The 21,805-nt window shown below is 42.3% G+C and overlaps 1 protein-coding gene across 2 annotated transcripts in view; it reads right to left on the bottom strand.

Moving 5' to 3' along the window:
- shank3a (SH3 and multiple ankyrin repeat domains 3a) overlaps nt 1-21,805 on the bottom strand; it is a 383,230-nt gene that overhangs the window by 13,627 nt on the left and 347,798 nt on the right. For both annotated transcript variants that reach the window (XM_029758638.1, XM_029758640.1), the window contains 4 exons: nt 20,092-20,167; nt 14,900-14,982; nt 10,943-11,067; nt 10,665-10,800 (listed from right to left, as the gene is read on the bottom strand). In XM_029758638.1, the coding sequence (XP_029614498.1) occupies nt 10,665-10,800; nt 10,943-11,067; nt 14,900-14,982; nt 20,092-20,167 (420 nt within the window). The remainder of the gene's footprint in view (nt 1-10,664; nt 10,801-10,942; nt 11,068-14,899; nt 14,983-20,091; nt 20,168-21,805) is intronic.

The following is a 21,805-nucleotide window of genomic DNA, read 5'->3' as shown; positions in this document are numbered from 1 at the left end:
GGTTTGGCTTGGTGCAGAGGGATGTGTGTGAGCTATGAGGTGTGTGAGAGAGAGAGAGAGAGAGAGAGAGAGAGAGAGCGAGAAAGAAAAAAAGAGAGATAGAAAGAAAGAAAGAGAACGATACACACACACAGAGAGAGAGAGGGAGAGAGAGAGAGAGAGAGAGAGAGAGAGAGTGTGTGTGCGGGGGATTGTGAGTGTGTGTGAGAGTGTCTGCAGAGTTAGGAACTGGAGAAAAAGTTGACTTGGAGCAGCAGTGCTGCCTTTTAGAGTATTAAATACAGCTTAGAAGAGCTAAGAACATCACAGAACAGCCAGGCAGAGCAAAGCCGGCTCAGTAGAACTTCATGGGGTGGTTTAGGATTCAGGATTTTATTTGGATCCCCATTATCTGTTGCAAAAGCAGGAGATACTCTTCCTGGGATCAACACAAAACATAAAAGATGACATAGTACATAACAATAATAGACAAGGACAGCTCAAGGACAGAGCAACATACATTTTTTGGAAATATAGAAATACAAAAGGTCTTGTGCTGACAAAACACTTAACAAAAACATATTACTTTACATAAACATACAAGTTATTTAGGTCAACAAAGGGATAGGTATTGTGCTGTGAGGTGTTGTTTTATTGTTTTCTTAAAGCTGATTTTGCTGTTTGCTTGGGTAATTTGAGATGGAAGGGCGTTCCATGTAACCATGGCTCTATACAATACTGTATGTTGTTGTTTTGGACTTGGAGACTGTGAAGAGACCCCTAATGGCATGTCTGGTGGGGTACATACAGCATGTCTGGCAGAATGGTATGTTATTTGAATATACAGACAATTTGGAATTTTCATCACAGTAATATTCCTCATAAAAACAAGAAGTGATGCCGTCAATCTTTTTTTTCTATTTTAAGCCAAGTGAGACTGGCATGCATCTTTTGATATTAGCCCTCTTTTTACAGTGAAGGGCAAGACGTGCTGCTCTGTTGTGGGCTAGCTGCAGCTTTCCTTTTTTGCAGCTCCTACCATTTAACTGGGAAATAGTCAAGATGTGAAAAAATCTGCGCCTGCAGGTCGAATGTGGTGTTAAAAAAGCAGAGCACCTCTTTATCACAGACAGACCTCTTCTGATCTTTACAACAATTGAATCAATATGCCTTGACCATGACAATTTGTAATCTAACATCACACCAAGAAGTTTGCTCAGCAGCCACATCATTCGTTACCAGATTCAGCTGAGGTCTTAGGGAATGATTTGTACCAAATATAATGCTTTTAGTTTTGGATATGTTCAGGACTAGTTTATTTTCTAGCCACCCATTCCAAAACTGACTGCAACTCTTTGTTAAGGGTCACTAGCTGTGGTTGCTGATGTGTGTAATGTTGACTCATCAATGTAAATAGACACACAGGCTTTTTAAGGCTACTGGTAGAACATTAGTAAAAATAGAGAACAGTAAAGGACCAAGACAGCTGCCCTGCAGAATACCACACTTTACATGTTTTACATTAAATAATCTTCCATTAAAGAAGACCCTCTGTGTTCTATTGGATAGATAGATCTCAACCCATGATATGGTAGATGATGTAAAGCCATAACACATACATTTTTCCAATAACAGATTACGGTCAGTAATATCAGAGGCTGCAATAAAGTCTAACAATACAGCTCCGACAATCTTCTTCTTATCAATTTCTTTCAGCCAATTACCAGTCATTTGTGTCAGTGCAGTACATGTTGAGTGCCCTTCACTATTAGCATGCTGAAAGTCTGTTAATTTGTTCACAGAGAAATAACATTATATCTGGTCAAACACCAAGCTGATTGGTTGTCTGTTAGAACCAGTAAAGGGTGCTTTACCATTCTTGGGTAGCAGAATGACTATAGCTTCCCTCCAGGTCAGAGGACAAACACTTTCACCCAAGCTCAGATTAAAGACATGACAAACAGGAGTGGCAATATAGTCTACTACCATCCTCAGTAGCTTTCCATCTAAGTTGCCAATACCAGGTGGTTTCTCATTATTGATGGACAACAATAATTTTTCCACCTCTCCCACACTAACTTTACAGAATTCAAAATGACAATGTTTCACAATGTTTTATAATGGCTCACAGTCTGTTGTTGGCATTTAATGTCTGAGTATGCCCACTTTGCCAATGAATTAGCCATTAAAATAATTGGCAATGTCAAAAGGTTTTGTGATGAATGAGCCTGAGTTGAATTAGCATTTCTGAACATACTTTCATTTAAAGTACTTCATTCTTGATATCATTTTAGAATAATGTTTTTTTTCTTCAGTTATTCACAGAAGTTCTCAATTTACAGAATGCTGTGCAGCCAGACTTATTAGCCACTCCTTTTGCTTCATCTCTCTCAAACATAAAATTGTTAAATTCCTCATCAATCCACAGTCTTAACAGTTCTAAAAGTCAGTTTCTTAGTAGGTGCATGCTTATCAATAACTGTAAGAAACAATTTCATAAATACATAAGTGCAGCGTCTGGATGCTCCTCATTACACACATCAGACCAACAAATATTTTTTACATCTTCAACATAGGAATCATTACAAAACGTTTACACTATTTTGGGCCCAGTCTTTGGAACTTTGGCTTTTTTGGATATAGCCACTATATTATGGTCACTACATCTAATGGGTATGGATACGGCTTTAGAACAGTTATGCAGCATTGGTAATTCGATCAATACACATGGCTGATGTAGTTCCTGTACTATTTAAAAAAATTCTGGTAGGTTGATTGACAGCCTGAGCCAGATTACAGGCACAGCCTGATGAAAACCAGTCTATATTCAGGTCACCCAGAAAATGGATCTACAGTATCTGAAAGCATCAAACACATTATCAAGCATTTCATACATATTATCCAGATGTGAGTAAGACCTTTAAACAGGTTAACATTCACAAGGCAACAGGGTCAGACGGATTACCAGGACGCCTACCCAGAGCATGCGCTGACCAGCTGGCAAGTGTCTTCACTGACATTTTCTATCTCTCTCTGACCCAGTCTGTAATACCTACATGTTTCAAGCATACCACCATAGTCCCTGCGCCCAAGAACACCAAGGTAACCTGTCTAAATGACTACCGACTCGTAGCACTCACATATGTAGCTATGAAAAGCTTTGAAAGGCTAGTCATGGCTCACATCAACACTATCATCCCAGACACAATGGACCCACTCTAATTCGCTTACCGCTTACCCAACAGATCCACAGATGATGCAATCTCTATTGCACTCCACACTGCCCTTTCCCACCTGGACAAAAGGTACACCTACGTGAGAATGCTGTTCATTGATTACAGCTCAGCATTCAACACCATAGTGCCCTTCAAGGTCATCACTAAGCTCTGGACCCTGGGACTGAAGGCTTCCCTCTGCAGCTGGATCCTGGACTTCCTGACGGGCCGCCCTCAGGTGGGGAGGGTAGGCAACAACACATCTGCCACGCTTACGCACAACACAGGGGCCCCTCAGGCTTGCATGATTAGTCCCCTCCTGTACTCCCTGTTCACCCACGACTGAGTGACCGTGCACAACTCCAGCACCATCATTAAGTTTGCCAACGACACAAAGGTGGTAGGCCTGATCACCGACGACGATGAGAGAATAGTCTCTCCCTCGACAAGACAAAGGAGCAGATTGCAAACGGAGGGCAGCGCATGCCTCCATCCACATTGACGTTACGCACCTGCTAAAATCGGGTTCCTATTGAACATACTTCTTTCCGAAATAAATATTATAGTTTGATTACATTTTAGAGTATCTGAGGAGTAAATAGAAACATATTTTGACTTGTTGAAACAAAGTTTAGGGGTAGATTTTCAGATTCCTTTCTCTGCAAGTTGAACGAGTGGATTACTCAAATCAATGGCGTCAACTAAACAGACTTTGTGGGATATAAAGAAGGATTTATCTAACAAAACGACACTACATATTACAGCTGGGACCCTTTGGATGACAAATCGGAGGAAGATTTTCAAAAAGTAAGTGAATATTTAATCGCTATATGTGAATGTATGAAACCTGTGCCGATGGAAAAATATTTTGATGTGGGGCACCGTCCTCAAATAATCGCATGGCATGTTTTTGATGTAATAGCTACTGTAAATCGGACAGTGCAGTTAGATTAACAATAATTTAAGCTTTCAGCCGTTATAAAACACATATGTGCATAAATGTTTAAAATCCCGCTAGCGGGACACCGATCCTTAAGAAGCATCTTGACTGGCTGCATCACCACTTGGTATGGCAACCGCTTGGTATCCAACTATAAGGCACGTACGGCCCGGTACAACACTCGGGCCGAGCTCCCTGCCATCCAGGACCTCTATACCAGGTGAAGCCCCCAAAAATTGTCAAAGAATCCTGCCACCCAAGTCATAGACTGTTCTCTCTGCTACCGCACGGCAGGTGGTGCCGGAGCACCAAGTCTGGGACCAAAAGGCTCCTGAACAGCTTCTACCCTCAAGTCATAAGACTACTGAACAGCTAATCAAAGGCTACCCAGACTATTTACATTGACCCCCTTTTTATTTGAACTGACTCAATCACACTGTCTCTATGTACACTCATTGGATTCTACCCACACACTACACTGTCACTCAAACACTCCAACACACACTACACTGTCACTCCAACAAACACACACACACACACACACACACACACACACACACACACACACACACACACACACACACACACACACACACACACACACAGTCTTCTATAACTAATCCTGTGGAGACACACAATTCAGTCCCATTAAAAATCCTATTTTCCCTAACCCTAAACCTAACCCTAACCTTAACCTTAACCCTAACCCTAAGCCTAACCTTAACCCTACAATTAACCCTAGCTCCTAACCCTAACCCTAAACCTAATTCTAACCCTAATTCTAACCCTAATAATTGTAGTTTGTTTACTATTATTGTGGGGACTTCTGGTCCACACTAGGCTTGGGGGGTAAACCGTATATACCGTATACCGGGGTATTTGGATTATTTTTTTAATACATTTCACTATTTGTAGCTACTTTTTAAGTAAATACCTGCAGTCATCTTGTGAAAAAAGTTAGGCAATACATAACATTGTGTTCTTCATTTCACCCGTCACATCCTTATGAAGTTTATGGTAGTCCACAGTCACGTGTCACGTGGTGTTTGTTTACAAGCATACAACAATGAGAGACCGGAGCCTTGTGAGTCACTCATTGTTGTGCAGCATGCACCAGGTGATCTAATTACAGTATGGAATTCACAACTAAATGTTTGCCAGCTAGATATCTTATAACTATTAAGGTAGTGCTAAATGCTCTGTAGTTGTGCATTTGGTTTACTAATTTAATAGCTTGTTATGCTATCTTCCAAAATCCAGCATTCGCTTGGTAACAGCAGAGAATCCCCTCCTGGATCAAGAGGCTTGCTGGCTAATATATGTTTTGTGCGTGCAGCAAACTGTGAGTAGCATTTTTGACTTACTAGTATAGTTTAGGTTAGAAACTGTACAAAATGTTTGTAATACTCTTGTTAGCAATTAGTTAGCATTCTCTATGAGATGTTTTTTTTCAGTGCAGGTATTACCGAATATGGCATAAAGTCGGAATGAAGGCATGACAATCTGAGATGTTACATTTTTTTTATATTTGCAAATGTATTACAAATAAAAAACATAAATATCACATATGCATTAGCATTCAGATCCTTTACTCAGTACCTTGTTGAAGCACTTTTGGCAGAGATTAAAGCCTCAAGTCTTCTTGGGCATGACGCTACAAGCTTGGTACAACTGTATTTCGGGAGTTTCTCCCATTCTTCTCTGTAGATCCTCTCAAGCTCTGTCAGGTTGGATGTGGAGCGCCGCTGCACAGCTATTTTCAAGAGATGTTCGTTCAAGTCCATACTCTGGCTGGGTCCCTGCCGCTGAAAAACATCCCCACAGCATGATGCTGCCACCACCATGCTTCACTGTAGGGATGGTGCCAAGTTTCCTCCAGACATGATGCTTGGTGTTCAGGCCAAAGAGTTCAATCTTGGTTTCACCAGACCAGAGAATCTTTTTTCTCATGGTCTGAGAGTCTTTTAGGTGCCTTTTGGCAAACTCCAAGTGGGCTGTCAAGGCCTGATTGGTGGAGTGCTGCAGAGATGGTTGTCCTTCTGGAAGGTTCTCCCATTTCCACAGAGGAACTCCGGAGCTCACTGACCAAGGCCCTTTTCCTTTGATTGCTCAGTTTGGCCAGTCGGCCAGCTCTAGGAAGAGTCTTGGTCATTCCAAACGGCTTCCATTTAAGTATGATGGAGGCCACTGTGTTCTTGGGGACCTTAAATGCTGCTGAGCTTTTTTTGTACCCTTCCCCAGATCTGTGCCTTGACACAATCCTGTCTCAGAGCTCTACGGACAATTCCTTCAACCTCATGGCTTGGATTTTGCTCTGACATGCACTGTCAACTGTGGGACCTTATATAGACAGGTGTGTGCCTTTCCAAATCATGTCTAATCAATTGAATTTACCACAGTGACTCCAATCAAGTTGTAGAAAGATCTCAAGGATGATCAATGGAAACAGGATGCACCTGAGCTCACTTTCGAGTCTCATAGCAAGGGTCTGATTACTTATGTAAATAAGGTATTTCTGTTTTTTATTTTTTATACATTTTGAAAAATGTCTAAAAACATGTTTGCACTTTGTCATTATGGGGTATTGTGTGTAGATTGATGAGGAAAACAATTATTTGATCCATTTTAGAATAAGGCTGTAATGTCACAAAATGTGGAAAAGGGGAAGGGGTCTGAATACTTTCGGAATGCACTGCACGTTGCTGCTACTCTGTTTATTATCTATACTGATTGCCTAGTCACTTTCACCCCTACTTGCATGTACATATTATCTCAACTACCTTGTAACCCTGCACAGGGACTCAGTACCAGTACTACTACCAGTAGTATATATTATTGTTGTTTTATTGTGTTACTATTTCCTTTTTTATTTTTTGCATTTTTTTTTTACTTTTTAACTCTGCATTTTTTGGAAAGGGCTCATAAGTAAGCATTTCACAGTAAAGTCTACACATGTTGGACTCAGCGAATGTGACAAATACAATTTGATTTTTTAATTTGAGATACAGTACTGACTGTTGGTGGCCTATAGCAACACTCCAAAAGTTGAGGCAGGTGAGGCAGGTGAGGCAGGTGAGGCAGGTTAACTTGCAACCACAACACTTCAACAACATTCGACATAAGGTCATCTCTAAACTTTACAGGAATATGGCTCTGAACATATACAGTAACACCTCCCCCATTAGCATTTCTGTCTGTTCTGTAGATGTTATACCCTTGTATTGCTACTGCTGTATCATCAAAGGAATTATCTAAGTGAGTTTCAAAGACAAACAATATATGAATGTTATCCGATGTTAGCAAGATATTGATTTCATGAATCTTATTTCTAAGGCTACATATATCAATATGGACTATTTTCAGTCCTTTCCTGAGTAGCTTATCAGAGATAGAAGTAAAATGAAGAAAGAAAACACACAAAGAATGACAAGAACATGGTTTGGCCAATAGAGTCAGTCAATCAGGCACTTGTGAGTGTCAGTTGGTGTGTGTGATGTGGGGCTGAAGCTTCTAACCCGGAAACTTGGCTCTCTCCCTCCACTCAGTATTTTGGGAGGGAGGGTGGACAATGAGCCTGTCATAGCAGATTTAAGCAATGTCCCAACGCTCTCTGGCAGCTTTCATGGCTGGGATAAGTTATTTCCCCCCCTGGCGCACAGCTTCCAAGTAGTCTTCGTTAAGGAAGATGTTGGTTCCTCTCATGTTCTTGACTCTCTCCAGAACAGCCATCTTGTCCTTAAACCTCAGCAACTTGACCACTATCAGCCTCTGTCTATCACCTGGGCGGGTTACAGGTTTTCCAGACCTGTGGGTGTGCTCCACCTCAATCTTCAATGATCAGCTTTTCAGTGATCATTGTTTTTACTTTCTCCTCAGACTCTGCCCAGTTCTCATGTGAAAACTGGTTTGTCATCCACAACAATGTTATTCCTCCTGGATTGTCCCTCTAGATAGTTTGTTTTCCCAGTCATTGTTAATAATGATTCACAGACTATGCTGATGTCATCTTGCGTAGACTTACAGTTTGTTGTCATCTTTCTGCAAGTTTTTTTCAGGACATCCACCTCTCCTGGGACAACTGAAAACTGTTCTTAAAGGTCCATGACCTCTTTAGTCAGATCGTCCATTCTTTTGTTAGTTGAGTCAATCAGTATTTCAACAAAGATCTTGAAGCTATTTTCCTGTTGTTGTAACAACTGCTTGTAGAACCCCTATTGTTCATTTAAAAAATCTTTCACCTGTGATAGAGAAACTGTCCTCTCCATTACTCCCACCATTGGCTTTGGATTTCATGGTAGCAACATAGACTAGCATTGGTGCCCCACAGTTCCAGACAGGGCAGGTCGCAGGGCAGATGGAAACAGAAACAAACAGCAGGGATTTAGACAGTCACAAGATCGGCACAAGCGTTATCCGCTTTGCGGGCTGTGTTCAAGCTGTCAAGGAAACTTTGCTAGCTTGATAGCTAGTAAGCTAGCAGCTAAGCTAGCTGCTACACCAAGCAGCTCATCAGACTTTTGGTTGGCAGGATCCCTGAACAGATGTAACGGTCCCAGCAACTGAGGCTAACCAGGTCGCGGGATCCAAATTCAAAAGGTAACTAGTAAACAAACTTTTTCATTAGAACACTTTTTTAGAGACTTTCAAAACAACAAACCGAGCTCTCCCTTGTTCCGCGTTCAGCACACCTCTCTGATGCGTTTCTGTCTCCGCCCTCTCACACTCTATACTGCCCAAAACACACACTGTACACTCCTGACCTGAGTCCTCTAATGAAATTAGAGGAAGTGGGGACTTCATCATGACCAAGCGGTAGATCTTCAGAACAAACTAATTTCCTCAAATTAGGTGGATAAATACACTGTCATCTCAGTGTAATCAAGTGTATTACTGTTGTCACTGTCTTTAACCACTGTCAAAGCATTACTTAAATAAGACATATTCCATTTTAATTGTCGAAAATGATAAAAAAAATACAAAATCCTGGACAGTGGTGGAAAAAGTACCCATGTTCATACTTGAGTAAAAGTAAAGATACCTTACTAGAAAGTGACTCAAGTAAAAGTGAAAGTCACCCAGTAAAGTCCTACTTGAGTAAAAGTTACAAAGCATTTGGTTGTACATATACTTAAGTATCAAAAGTAAACATAATTGCTAAAATATGCAAAAGTATCAAAAGTAAAAGTATAAATCATTTCAAATTCCTTATATTAAGCAACCAAACAGCGCGATTTTCTTGTTTTTAAATTTACTGATAGCCAGGGGCACACTCCAACACAAATAATTTGTGTTTAGTGAGTCTGCCAGATCAGAGGCAGTAGGGAAGACCAGGAATTTTCTCTTTAAGTGAGTGAATTGGACCATTTTCCTGTCCTGCTAAGCATTCAAAATGTAACGAGTACTTTTGGGTGTCTGGGAAAATGTATGGAGTAGAATGTACATTATTTTCTTCAGGAATGAAGTGGAGTAAAAGTAAAATATGTCAAAAATATAAATAGTAAAGTAAAGTACATATACCTCAAAAAACGACTTAAGTAGTACTTAAACTATTTTTCTTAAGTACTTTACACCACTGATCCTGGATATGCAAATCTTCCTTATTTTTTGAGGGGATTCACGCAACTTCAAACCCAGCAACAATACATGTCTGTCATGTTCAGTTTCAATCACAGACTGACTACTTAGAGACCTCCATATCGACTCTGTTATATCTTCCCCCCCCCCCCTCTCTCTCTCTCTCTCTCTCTCTCTCTCTCTCTCTCTCTCTCTCTCTCTCTCTCTATCTCTCGACACCTTTTTCTATACTTGTGAGTACCAAAAGTCCTCACAAAAATAGTAAACCAACTAAAACCTCAAATACATCTAAGTTCTCCTGCAACAGGGTGATCAAATTAAGATCCTACATGTGTATCTGTCTCTCGCTCACCCAAGGAGACACACACACATACACTTTCCCAAGGTCTTAGTAGCAGGAGAGAGTGGGAGCTGTTTAGCACAGGGAGGAGATGAGATGCCGTTGACATGGAAACCACATGAATTTACAGTTTGGTAAAGTGGTGAAATCACCTGGATGACAGGAACATACAGATCCTTCTCAAATATATCAGGTCATCGAGTGCCAACTGCCATATCCATGACAACATACTAATACAGAACCTAGTATTGAAGAACCTAATGGCTATATGCCAGAGATCAAATACATGGACCAGCTAATAATGTGACACTGGACTGAAGGAGGAGGAGATTACATCTGCAATGAGGGACAGGCAGTAGTGGAAGTCCCATTTTTCAACTTGTCCACTCCAGCACACCAAGGCGAGTATCAACACAAAGCATCTCAGAGTAGGATCTAGGATTTGTCCATATAATCTTATTCATTATGATCTAAAAGGCTAAACTGATCCTAGATCACCACTCCTACTCCGAGACGTTATGTGGATACAGGCCCAGATATACATGATACAATCACAGGACTGTAGATACTCATTATATATGACTCATAGTAACTTGATGAGGGACATGCTGCTCACCTTTCTTGCGGACCACCTCCTCAGACTCAGGTTTGCGTGTGACAGAGACCACCTTCATCAGCAGGCTGTTGCCCCCCTGTCTGATCAGAGACACCACCTGCTTATGGCCCACCTTCACCACGTTCACTCCGTGCACCTGGAACACACACACACACGCACGAATGCCACGCACACATATACACACGGCTGAAGGTCAGCAGACAGAGACCTGAGAGGCAGTGGGGCTAGTCCATGGGGTTGGAGAGGAGATAGGAGAAGAGGAGAGGGGGTGTAGTTACCTCTATGAGGAAGTCTCCTGTCCTAAGCCCAGCCCTCCAGGCCACTCCCTCCACGTCGACAGACTCCAGGTACTGGAGGGCAGGGAATGCAGGTGTTGGGGTGAACTCCTCAATAGGCGTCTCAGCTGGGAATACACAGAGAGAATGACCAAATATCCAAACATGGATAGATGTTTGAACACAAGAAATACACATACAGTATTAATCTTGGAATCCTCCGTAAGGTACACTGAATCGTGAGAGTATCACCCACGCACATCTGCCATGGAAAAGAGAACACACCTTAAACTCATAGAGGTACACATAGAAGTAGATACACACAGCAGCCTGTAGGTGAATGTGTGTTTATAATAGAGTGAGATGGTATAGTGTTTTTTAAATTTATTTCACCTTTATTTAACCAGGTAGGCTAGTTGAGAACAAGTTCTCATTTACAACTGCAACCTGGCCAAGATAAAGCAAAGCAGTGCGATAGAAACAACACAGAGTTACACATGGAACAAACAAGCGTACAGTCAATAATACAATAGAAAAAAAGAAAGTCTATATACTGTGTGTGCAAATGGCATGAGGAGGTAAGGCAATAAATAGGCCATAGTAGCAAAGTAATTACAATTTAGCAGATTAACACTGGAGTGATAGATGAGCAGATGATGATGAGCAGATGATGGTGTGTAAGTAGTGATACTGGTGTGCAAAAGAGCAGCAAAGTAAATAAAAACAATATGGGGATGAGGTAGGTAGATTGGGTGGGCTATTTACAGATGGACTATGTAGGAACGGTAAGGTGGTGTGACAGGGAGAGACCCTTTCACTCAACAGTATTACTTTAATCACTCTCACACTGAAAATCACATTACACACACACACCTGGGGATAGAGCTACTGTGTACTACACACACCCTCTATTTAATCCAATTGAGGCCAACTAAACCACCTACAAAGGAGAGCTCCCAGAGGCACCTGCAATGTATGTACAGTGGGGGGGAAAAGTATTTGATCCCCTGCTGATTTTCTACAAAAGCCCACTTACAAAGAAATTATAAGTTTATAATTTTAATGGTAGGTTTATGTGAACAGTGAGAGACAGAATAACAACAAAGAAATCCAGAAAAACGCATGTCAAAAATGTTATAAATTGATTTGCATTTTAATGAGGGAAATAAGTATTTGACCCCCTCTGCAAAACATGACTTAGTACTTGGTGGCAAAACCCTTGTTGGCAATCACAGAGGTCAGACGTTTCTTGTAGTTGGCCACCAGGTTTGCACACATCTCAGGAGGGATTTTGTCCCACTCCTCTTTGCAGATCTTCTCCAAGTCCTTAAGGTTTCGAGGCTGACGTTTGGCAACTTGAACCTTCAGCTCCCTCCACAGATTTTCTATGGGATTAAAGTCTGGAGACTGGCTAGGCCACTCTAAGACCTTAATGTGCTTCTTCTTGAGCCACTCCTTTGTTGCCTTGGCCATGTGTTTTGGGTCATTGTCATGCTGGAATACCCATCCACGACACATTTTCAATGCCCTGGCTGAGAGAAGGAGGTTCTCACCCAAGATTTGACGGTACATGGCCCCGTCCATTGTCCCTTTGATGCGGTGAAGTTGTCCTGTCCCCTTAGCAGAAAAACCCCCCCAAAGCATAATGTTTCCACCTCCATGTTTGACGGTGGGGATGGTGTTCTTGGGGTCATAGGCAGCATTCCTCCTCCTCCAAACACAGCGAGTTGAGTTGATGCCAAAGAGCTCCATTTTGGTCTCATCTGACCACAACACTTTCACCCAGTTGTCCTCTGAATCATTCAGATGTTCATTGGCAAACTTCAGACGGGTATGTATATGTGCTTTCTTGAGCAGGGGGACCTTGCGGGCGCTGCAGGATTTCAGTCCTTCACGGCGTAATGTGTTACCAATTGTTTTCTTGGTGACTATGGTCACAGCTGCCTTGAGATCATTGACAAGATCCTCCCGTGTAGTTCTGGGCTGATTCCTCACCGTTCTCATGATCATTGCAACTCCATGAGGTGAGATCTTGCATGGAGCCCCAGGCCGAGGGAGATTGACAGTTCTTTTGTGTTTCTTCCATTTGTTGTCACCTTCTTACCAAGCTGCTTGGTGATGGTCTTGTAGCCCATTCCAGCCTTGTGTAGGTCTACAATCTTGTCCCTGAAATCCTTGGAGAGCTCTTTGGTATTGGCCATGGTGGAGAGTTTGGAATCTGATTGATTGATTGCTTCTGTGGACAGGTGTCTTTTATACAGGTAACAAACTGAGATTAGGAGCACTCCCTTTAAGAGTGTGTTCTTAATCTCAGCTCATTACCTGTATAAAAGACACCTGGGAGCCAGAAATCTTTCTGATTGAGAGAGGGTCAAATACTTATTTCCCTCATTAAAATGCAAATCAATTTATAACATTTTTGACATGTGTTTTTCTGGATTTTTTTTTTGTTATTCTGTCTCTCACTGTTCAAATAAACCTACCATTGAAATTATAGACTGATCATTTTTTTGTCAGTGGGCAAACGTACAAAATCAGCAGGGGATAAAATACTTTTTTCCCTCACTGTATGTATGTATGTATGTATGTATGTATGTATGTATGTATGTATGTATGTATGTGTGTGTGTGAGTGTGTGTGAGTGTGTGTGAGAGAGACATGACCCCACTATGAAAGACAATCTATTCAGTTTTATCTGAGGCACATGGGAAGATGGAGGGAGAGAAAGAAGGAGACAAGCAGAAGAGAGGAGAGAGGGAGGGATACATCTAGAGTGGGGGAAAGTTGACTGTTGGAAATTGGAAAAGGAGGAGAAAAAGGTAGACAAATTGAAATATTGAAAAGAAAGCTATTGGCTCCACATTAGACTCCATGTCAACTGTTTGTTGACATGGAGCTACAGACTAGTCTCTCCATCTCTCTCTAGCCTTCATAGCTTTTGTGTTTAAAGGTAGGGAAAGGTGGAGTAAGAAAGAGATGTAGAGACAGAGAGCAGGGGAGAGAGAGGCAGGTAGCCTAGCAGTTAAGAGCGTTCGGACAGTAACGGAAAGATCGCTGGTTCAAATCCCTGAGCCAATTAGGTGAAATATCAGGCGATGTGCCCTTGAGCAAGGCACTTAACCCTAAATGCTCCTGTACGTCACTCTGGATAAGAGTGTCTGCTAAATGACTAAAATATAAATATAGAGATGGAGGAGCAGCAAACACACTCTGACTCCTGGGTTTGGTGCCTGTGAGGGGTTGCTATAGTAACCAGCATGGGGAGCTGGAGAGTGTGTGTGTGTGTGTGTGAAGTAGTAGAGGATAAAGACTAATAGTAAAGCGGAGGGAAGGGGTGAAAGACAAGAGAAGAATAGAACAAAAGAAAGACAGTGAAGGAATCAATGAATGAGAAGAAATAAAGATAAAAATTGGAGAGAAAGTAATTTCTGTCTCCCTGAATACAATGTGTGAGGAACAGATGGGGATTCAACGAACAGTTCATTTTAGGATGACGCCACCACAAGGGCTAGACAGACACACACATACACACACTCATAGAGAGACAATGTGGGGTTAATCAAAGCCAGTCATGTTGGTTCATAGGTAAATAAGGCATACTGTGTGACTCAGTGAAAGAGGTCTAGAACTCCTCACATCAACCCACCACATCTCATACCCCACACCCAGAACACCTGCAGAGGAGCTCACAGACCTGTAATGACACACACACAGACAGCCTATGGCATGAAGAAAGTAGCTAGCAGGGCCTTGGAGGCAGCAGTGACAGTGATCAAAACAGCCTGCTTTAGTAATAAGGTATAAAGTCAAGCTTTGTGAAAATATGTGTTTGGAGCTCCAGGCTGGTCCTGGAGGTATAGAGAGAGAAGTTGTCTGTTCCAGTCTTATGGCCAAGCACTAAAACACTTGATTAATTAGCAAAGGTATTCACCTATGTGTGTGTGTGAGTGTGTTTTCTACCTTTGGCTCCCCGCAGGACGAAGCCGAAGCCTTCGTTTTCTTTCTTCTGCAGCATAGCATTCTTCTCCTCTATGATGTAATCACTGGAGAGTAGAGAGGAGAGGGACAGCAAGTAAGAGTCCAGCAACAAGTTCACTGAGAGAAGAGACAAAGAGAAAGGGGGGAATGAAGAAAAGGGCGGAGAGAGCCAGGGATGGTAGAGAAAGGGGAACAGGGATCGGAGGAGAGGGACAATGAGAGAGAAAGGTAAGGAAAGAGAGGGATAGATAGGGGAGAGAAGGGGGAAGGATAGGGAGCAGAGAAAGAGCTGGGTGGGGGGTGATGTAGGGAGAGAGGAACCCAATGGCTTTGCAAACAAACACACACACACAAACACACCTGAACCTCCTTCTCTGATGACCCAATCAACTTAAAAGCCTAGCTCAAGGTTCTCTTGGGGCTGTACAGTACCTAGATTGTGTGTATTATTTGTATGTGTGTGTGTGTGTGTGTGTGTGTGTGTGTGTGTGTGTGTGTGTGTGTGTGTGTGTGTGTGTGTGTGTGTGTGTGTGTGTGTGTGTGTGTGTGTGTCATCCTCCTAATGACTGAAATTCCAGGGATAGGAGAGAGGAACAGAGGACTTAGCCTCTCCCATTCAGGAGGAGGAGGAGAAAGAGGAAGAAGAGGAGGAGGAGAAAGAGGAAGAAGCAAGCAAGCAAGTGCGTGCTTGCAGGGAAATATTAAATTATCTCACGACTAATAAGAGTGTCGTCACAAGTGTGTGTTTTTGTTGATGTGGGTGTGTGAGTGTGTGTGTGTGTGTGTGTGTGTCTGTGAGTGAGTGAGTGAGTGAGTGCAATATTATGTCAGTTCAAACCAGACAATTCAATCGTCAAAAACAACAGCACGTATTCCCAGCGACATTCTAGCACTCTGTAGCCACACAGTAAAAGCAGCATCATGTCCCATTCTCAGCAACACCCATATACTGTTGACTGACCGTCTGACTGTCAGATCCCACGGCTGACACCAGACAGCCCATAGAGTTAGTGAAGCAGATGACTGAGAGTGTCAGTGTTGTGAAAGTCTCTCTGGTCAGTAGACATCCCAACACCACACACACTGGCAAGGGAGATCTGGAGTTTGACCTTGTGTTAACAGTTTGCCACGCCTGCTACCCAGCCACTTACCCAGGGCAGATAGAGCCCTTGCTGACAGGGCCTGGAGACCCGTGATAAAAACTCCTGTGTCAGGGGGCAGAGGTTGCAGAGATACAGTATCATTTAACTAGAGGACATGCTAAATACAGAGAGATATACGGTGTATAGATATGCCTACAGTTCAACATCTCTTCCTCTCATCCCTCTCTCAGCCTACATCCTGCATATCCAACTCCAGCTTAAACGTTTTCCCTTCCATAGCTCCAGAATACCTTGCTTTATGTTTCCATTCCACCAACCATGTTCTCAATCTCTCTAATGTTGCATTCACAATTCTATTTCATGAACTCCCATTTAGATACAGCTCAACTCAGGCATTTTGAAAATATCTTCCATACATTCATATGCAAAAAAACACACACTGTAGCAGAATCATATCACACAATGTATTTATACAGTCGTACATAGAATAATGTTCCATAAACCCTCTAAGTAGCAATTCACAGCAGCATGCCAAAGACTTCCATTCACATACAACTCCATTCCATAGACTTCCATTCACATACAACTCCATTCCATAGACTTCCATTCACATACAACTCCATTCCATAGACTTCCATTCACATACAACTCCATTCCATAGACTTCCATTCACATACAACTCCATTCCATAGACTTCCATTCACATACAACTCCATTCCATAGACTTCCATTCACATACAACTCCATTCCATAGACTTCCATTCACATACAACTCCATTCCATAGACTTCCATTCACATACAACTCCATTCCATAGACTTCCATTCACATACAACTCCATTCCATAGACTTCCATTCAAGAGCTTTGACATTCTCTCCTATTCAGCTGCTGTAGCTCTCACATGATCTTCATGACTCACTATGTACCCATTGTTAAAGCGGTGGAGAACTGCTCTCTCTCTCTCCACAGCTACCCTCTGATACCAAGCTCTTCTCGCCTGACAAGCTGACATTTACAGTGAATTTACATCAGAACACAGTCCTATAGCAGCTCCTCTTCTACTGTCCTCTTTCTCAGCCTGCACATATGATTTACACGAGAGCTAGCACTCATACACTCCTTTATTACAGACGTCATATACAATACATTTCAGAGAGAGAGGGACAAGGAAGAGAAGGAGAGACATACTCAAACACATGCACAAACACACACTCATGTTTTGGTAATGGGAGCTTAGTTATGTATAATGCAAGCAGAATGCACTGACCCTGTCTCACCACTAGACAGCAACAGCATCACATAACTCTCATTTACACTCCCCGAAGTATTTATTTGGACAGTGAAGCAAAAACCTTTAATTTGGCTCTATACTCTAGCATTTTGGATTTGAGATCAAATGTTTTATATGAGGTGACAGTACAGAATGTCACCAACTATTTTAGGGTATTTTCATACATATCTGTTTTACTGTTTAGAAATGAAAGCACTTTATGTATTTAGTCCCCCCCCCATTTGAAGGAGTCATACATATTTGTACAAATTCACTTATAGTGTATTACATTTAGTAAACTGTTTAGTATTTGGTCCCATATTCCTAGCATGCAATGACTACATCAAGCGTGTGACTACAAACTAATTGGATGCATTTGCAGTTTGTTTTGGTTGTGTTTCGGATTATGTTGTGCCCAATAGAAATCAATGGTAAATAATGTATTGTGCCATTTTGGAGTAACGTTTATTGTAAATAATAATATAATATGTTTCTGATCACTTCTTCATTAATGTGGATGCTGTCATGATTATGGCTAATCATGACTGAATCGTTACAGAAGCGTATACTGCATATCATACCCCCACAAAATACTAACCTTCCCTGTTATTGGTAATGGTGAGAGGATAGCATGTTTTAGGGCCATGATCTTTGTGCATCTGCAACTTTCTCAAATCCAAAATGCTGGATATTACAGGGCCAAATACAGTTGAAGTTGGAAGCTTACATACACCTTAGCCAAATACATTTAAACTCAGTTTTTCACAATTCCTAACATTTAATCCTAGTAAAAATGCCCTGTCTTAGGTCAGTTAGGATCACCACTTTATTTTAAGAATGTGAAATGTCAGAATAATAGTTGAGAGAATAATTTATTTCAGCGTTTATTTCTTTCATCACATTCCCAGTGGGTCAGAAGTTTACATACACTCAATTAGTATTCGATAGCATTGCCTTTAAATTGTTTAACTTGGGTCAAACATTTCGGGTAGCCGTCCACAATAAGTTGGTTGAATTTTGGCCCATTCTTCCTGACAGAGCTGGTGTAACTGAGTCAGGTTTGTAGGCCTCCTTGCTCACACACGCTTTTTCAGTTCTGCCTACACATTTTCTATAGGATTGAGGTCAGGCCTTTGTGATGGCCACTCCAATACCTTGCCTTTGTTGTCCTTAAGCCATTTTGCCACAACTTTGGAAGTATGCTTGGGGTCATTGTCCATTTGGAAGACCCATTTGCGACCAAGCTTTAACTTCCTGACTGATGTCTTGAGATGTTGCTTCAATATATTCACATACCTCATGATGCCATCTATTTTGTGAAGTGCACCAGTCCCTCTGGCAGCAAAGCACCCCCACAACATGATGCTGCCACCCCCATGCTTCATGGTTTGGATGGTGTTCTTCGGCTTGCAAGCATCCCCCTTTTTCCTCCAAACATAACGGTGGTCATTATGGCCAAACAGTTCTATTTTTGTTTCATCAGACCAGAGGACATTTCTCCAAAAAGTACGATCTTTGTCCCCATGTGCAGTTGCAAACCGTAGTCTGGCCTTTTTATGGCGGTTTTGGAGCAGTGGCTTCTTTCTTGCTGAGCGGCCGTTCAGGTTATGTCGATATAGGACTTGTTATACTGTGGATATAGATACTTTTGTACCTGTTTCTTCCAGCATCTTCACAAGGTATTTTGCTGTTGTTCTGGGATTGATTTGCACTTTTTGCAACAAAGTACGTTCATCTCTAGGAGACAGAATGCGTCTCCATCCTGAGCGGTATGACGGCTGCGTGGTCCTATGATGTTTATACTTGTGGACTATTGTTTGTACAGATGAACGTGGTACCTTCAGGCATTTCGAAATTGCTCCCAATGATGAACCAGACTTGTGGAGGTCTACAATTTTTTTTCTGAGGTGTTGGCTGATTTCTTTTGATTTTCCAATGATGTCAAGCAAAGAGGCAGTGAGTTTGAAGGTAGGCCTTGAAATACATCCACAGGTACACCTCCAATTGACTCAAATTATGTCAATTAGCCTATCAGAAACTTCTAAAGCCATGACATCCTTTTCTGGCTTTTTTCAAGCTGTTTAAAGGCACAGTCAACTTAGTATATGTAAACTTCTGACCCACAGGAATTGTGATACAGTGGATTATAAGTGAAATAATCTGTCTGTAAACAATTGTTGGAAAAATGACTTGTGTCATGCACAAAGTAGATGTCCTTGCTAACTTGCCAAAACTGTAGTTTGTTAACAAGAAATTTGTGGAGTGGTCGAAAAACGAGTTTTAATGACTCCAACCTAAGTGTATGTAAACTTCCGACTTCAACTGTATAGATTTTTAGCTTCACTGTCCAAATAAATACATATGGGAGTCTATTACATTGTGTGGTGTGTGTGTGTCTCTGTGGGTGTGTGTGTGTGTGGGTGTAAGTGTGTGTGTGTGTGTGTGTGTGTAAGTGAGTGTGTGTGTAAGTGTGTAAGTATGTGTGTGTGTGTGTGTGTGTGTGTGTGTGTGTGTGTGTGTGTAAGTATGTGTGTGTGTGTAAGTATGTGTATGTGTGTTTTTGTAAGTATGTGTGTGTGTGTAAGTGTGTGTGTGTGTGTGTGTGTGTGTATGTATGTGTGTGTGTACGTATGTGTGCGTGTGTGTTTGTGTGTGTGTGTGTAAGTATGTGTAAGTATCTGTGTGTGTGTGTGTGTGTGTGTGTGTGTGTGTGTGTGTGTGTGTGTGTGTGTGTGTGTGTGTGTGTGTGTGTGTGTGTGTGTGTAAGTATATGTGTGTATGTGTGCGTGCATGAGTCTTACCTGTATGAGGTGACGTTGTCGTAAGATCCCACAGTGTAGTGTCTGAACAGTCTCTTAGTGCGGTCCTCTCTTGTCTCTGTAAAACAAAGCAATACACTGTCAGTGTGTGTGGTCTCCTTTGGTCGCTGTCCAGCCAGGTTGCTAAGAATCCACGGCGGAATCCGACGTCCGTCCAGGTAAGCAGGACGTCGGGAGATGACTTCAAAACAGGCCACTAGAGGCAACGATGAGTGCTATTACCATCAAGTAGGCTTGGGTTTTGCTAGAGCGTTGTGGAAAGGAATGGTGGATGTGCATGTGCATGAGGCATGAGCTCTGGCTCCAAGGGTCACATGTTCAATCCCAGTGCTAGGCACTCCTTATTTTTGTTTTGTTTTAACCCTATCCCGAACCCCCCACCCACCCACCCACCCACACACACACACACACACACTACTGTTTGTGTGTGGTGTGTATGCATGATGTATGTGTGGGTGTGTGATGGCGAGAGTCAGAGCGAGAGCATTTTTATTACTGTTTTAAAGTGTGTGTGTGTGTGTGTGTGTGTGTATGTGTGTGTGTGTGTGTGTGTGTGTGTGTGTGTGTGTGTGTGTGTGTGTGTGTGTGTGTGTGTGTGTGTGTGTTACTCTGTTGAGTGGATGATATTTGTTTCTTGACATTCCCTCCACCCTGTCTGTCTGTCAGTTTGAGTGAGTGACAGCTGCCAGCTTTGTCCAATACAAGAGTATTCCAGAGTTTCTCAACCTCAAAGCACAGGAAGACCAAACAACCCCCCCCTCTGTCTCCACTGCTTGCTACATCACCTACACTCCTCACAATCACTCTCTCTATCCTCCCTTGACCCTTTCTCCACCCACCTCTCCATTACCCCTCTTGTCATCCTCTTCCCCATTCTCTCCATCATTCTGTCTCCCTTCCAAACCTTCTCTCCTTCATTCTCATTCACTCTCCATAAATCTCTCCATCTCTTTATCCCCCTCCCTCCACCCCCCATCTCTACCCCTCTCTCCTTTTCTCTCTCTAATAGTGGTGTCTCTGTCTAAGGTGTTAATGGGTACAGGCCCACTAGCCTTACTCTCATTAAAAATGCATAGACTTCCCCCATTCCCCTCCACTCCAAAAACTCACACGGATGTGTGCGCCTGCCCTCATACTCTCCGCTTAACCCACACACACACTTCCTTCCCCTTCCCTAAGATCATATAGTGACAGTGTGATGTGGGTTAAGGGGAGAGGGGAGGTTTTAGTTATATTTGGGGGAGAAGGTCAAAGATGAGTCAGCACATCAGCGGCGCTAGAGTACTGCTTCCCTTTATACTTCACACACACAGGCACACACACAATGGCTGGAAATACATCAAACATATCAGACGTTATTGTGTGTGTATGAGTGTCTGAGTCAGTGTGTGTGTGTGTACAGGATGGTACTAGCAGACGCAGTGTAAGTGTGTGTAATGTGGGCCAGTGTCGTCTGATGCCTGCACAAGCATCTAAAGGCTGGGCTCAGACAGCACTGATAACCTGGACTACACCTCCACCCACACCCACACAGCTATGTCTTACTCTTACTATACTTGTGAGGACTTTTTGGGGACCAACTATTGATTCCCATTCAAAATCGTATTTTCCCTAACCCTAATTGTGTCCTCACATCTCTGAATTGTAGTTGGTGTACTATTCTTGTGAGGACTTGTGGTACTCAGAGAGAGAACCA

This window comes from Salmo trutta, chromosome 7 (genome assembly GCF_901001165.1).
Source record: "Salmo trutta chromosome 7, fSalTru1.1, whole genome shotgun sequence".
Lineage (NCBI taxonomy): Eukaryota > Metazoa > Chordata > Actinopteri > Salmoniformes > Salmonidae > Salmo > Salmo trutta.
This window is presented reverse-complemented; position numbering and strand designations above follow the sequence as displayed.